At 49.7% G+C, this 903-nt stretch overlaps 1 protein-coding gene across 1 annotated transcript in view; it reads right to left on the bottom strand.

Moving 5' to 3' along the window:
• The window catches only part of EMH_0041710 (uncharacterized protein), a gene marked incomplete at both ends in the record, with an annotated part of 3,290 nt that extends 3,064 nt beyond the window's left edge, over positions 1-226 (bottom strand). The window contains one exon of the mRNA XM_013495661.1: positions 3-226. Coding sequence (XP_013351115.1) covers positions 3-226 — 224 coding nt within the window. The remainder of the gene's footprint in view (positions 1-2) is intronic.
• Positions 227-903: the final 677 nt, after the last annotated feature.

Genomic DNA, 903 nt, shown 5'->3' with positions numbered 1-903 from the left:
TTCTCCACTTTTCATCGGTGGATGTTACTTTGTCGGGTTTCCCGCTGTGGCGGTGTGCATCGCCCCGATCGGAGTCGTATCTATCCTCCTCTTCCTCTCCCCCACCGAAAAGCTCTGGGTCGTTCCATGCCGCTGCGTCGCGGCCTGTGCGGCGCTTTGATCTTGATGGGGAGGGGGAAGAGCCCGCATCCCCGTCGCCGCGTTTGTCCGGCTGCCCACGAATCATCACAGTTGCACCGGTGTGGCTGTTGCGTTAATGGCTACAAAGGCCTATAGTCACAACTCGTAACTGAAAACGGAAATTCATGAAACATAAAACATGAAGAAGAACGCCTTGATGATGGTTCTAGGTTACGCTTTCGCCGCGTCCGCAGTCACACGACCACCTAACGAGGATGATCGTATGTGGCCTTCTCTATGTATATACCGACGAACAGCACAACACTTTCAGTTCATTCACTTGACGCCGGCTAATAGGGCTTACATGATATCAGAAACGACCGCCAATTCAGTTACAGCCACCGGTGGATCGCAGCTACAGTGCACAGAAACTCAGTAGGCCACCGGATCACACACACGTTGAAAAGTAAGAGTCACAGGTTACGCTAATACACCACAGAAAGATGTTTTTCGCGTGAATAGCGGTGTGCCTAGTTAAGAAGGAACAAGACATGGCTGGTGGTGGTTGGGGCTGCATGAGCACAGTGAGATGGTCGGGAGAACCACAGTCCGACGAGCTCTGTGAAAAACTTTATTTCGCCGCTTATAAGAATATTTATACGATAATAAATAAAAAAAGTAATGCGATCGTGGTTACTTGCAATATATTATTTCGTGCGGGTTAGCACTAGTACAGCTGTTGTAACGTGAACCTACAACCACAGCAACACTCGGTGTTTCGGG

Source organism: Eimeria mitis, genomic scaffold (genome assembly GCF_000499745.2).
Source record: "Eimeria mitis Houghton genomic scaffold, Emh_scaff1682, whole genome shotgun sequence".
Lineage (NCBI taxonomy): Eukaryota > Apicomplexa > Conoidasida > Eucoccidiorida > Eimeriidae > Eimeria > Eimeria mitis.
Note: the sequence above shows the minus strand (reverse complement) of the source record. Positions and strands in the feature narration are given on the sequence as shown.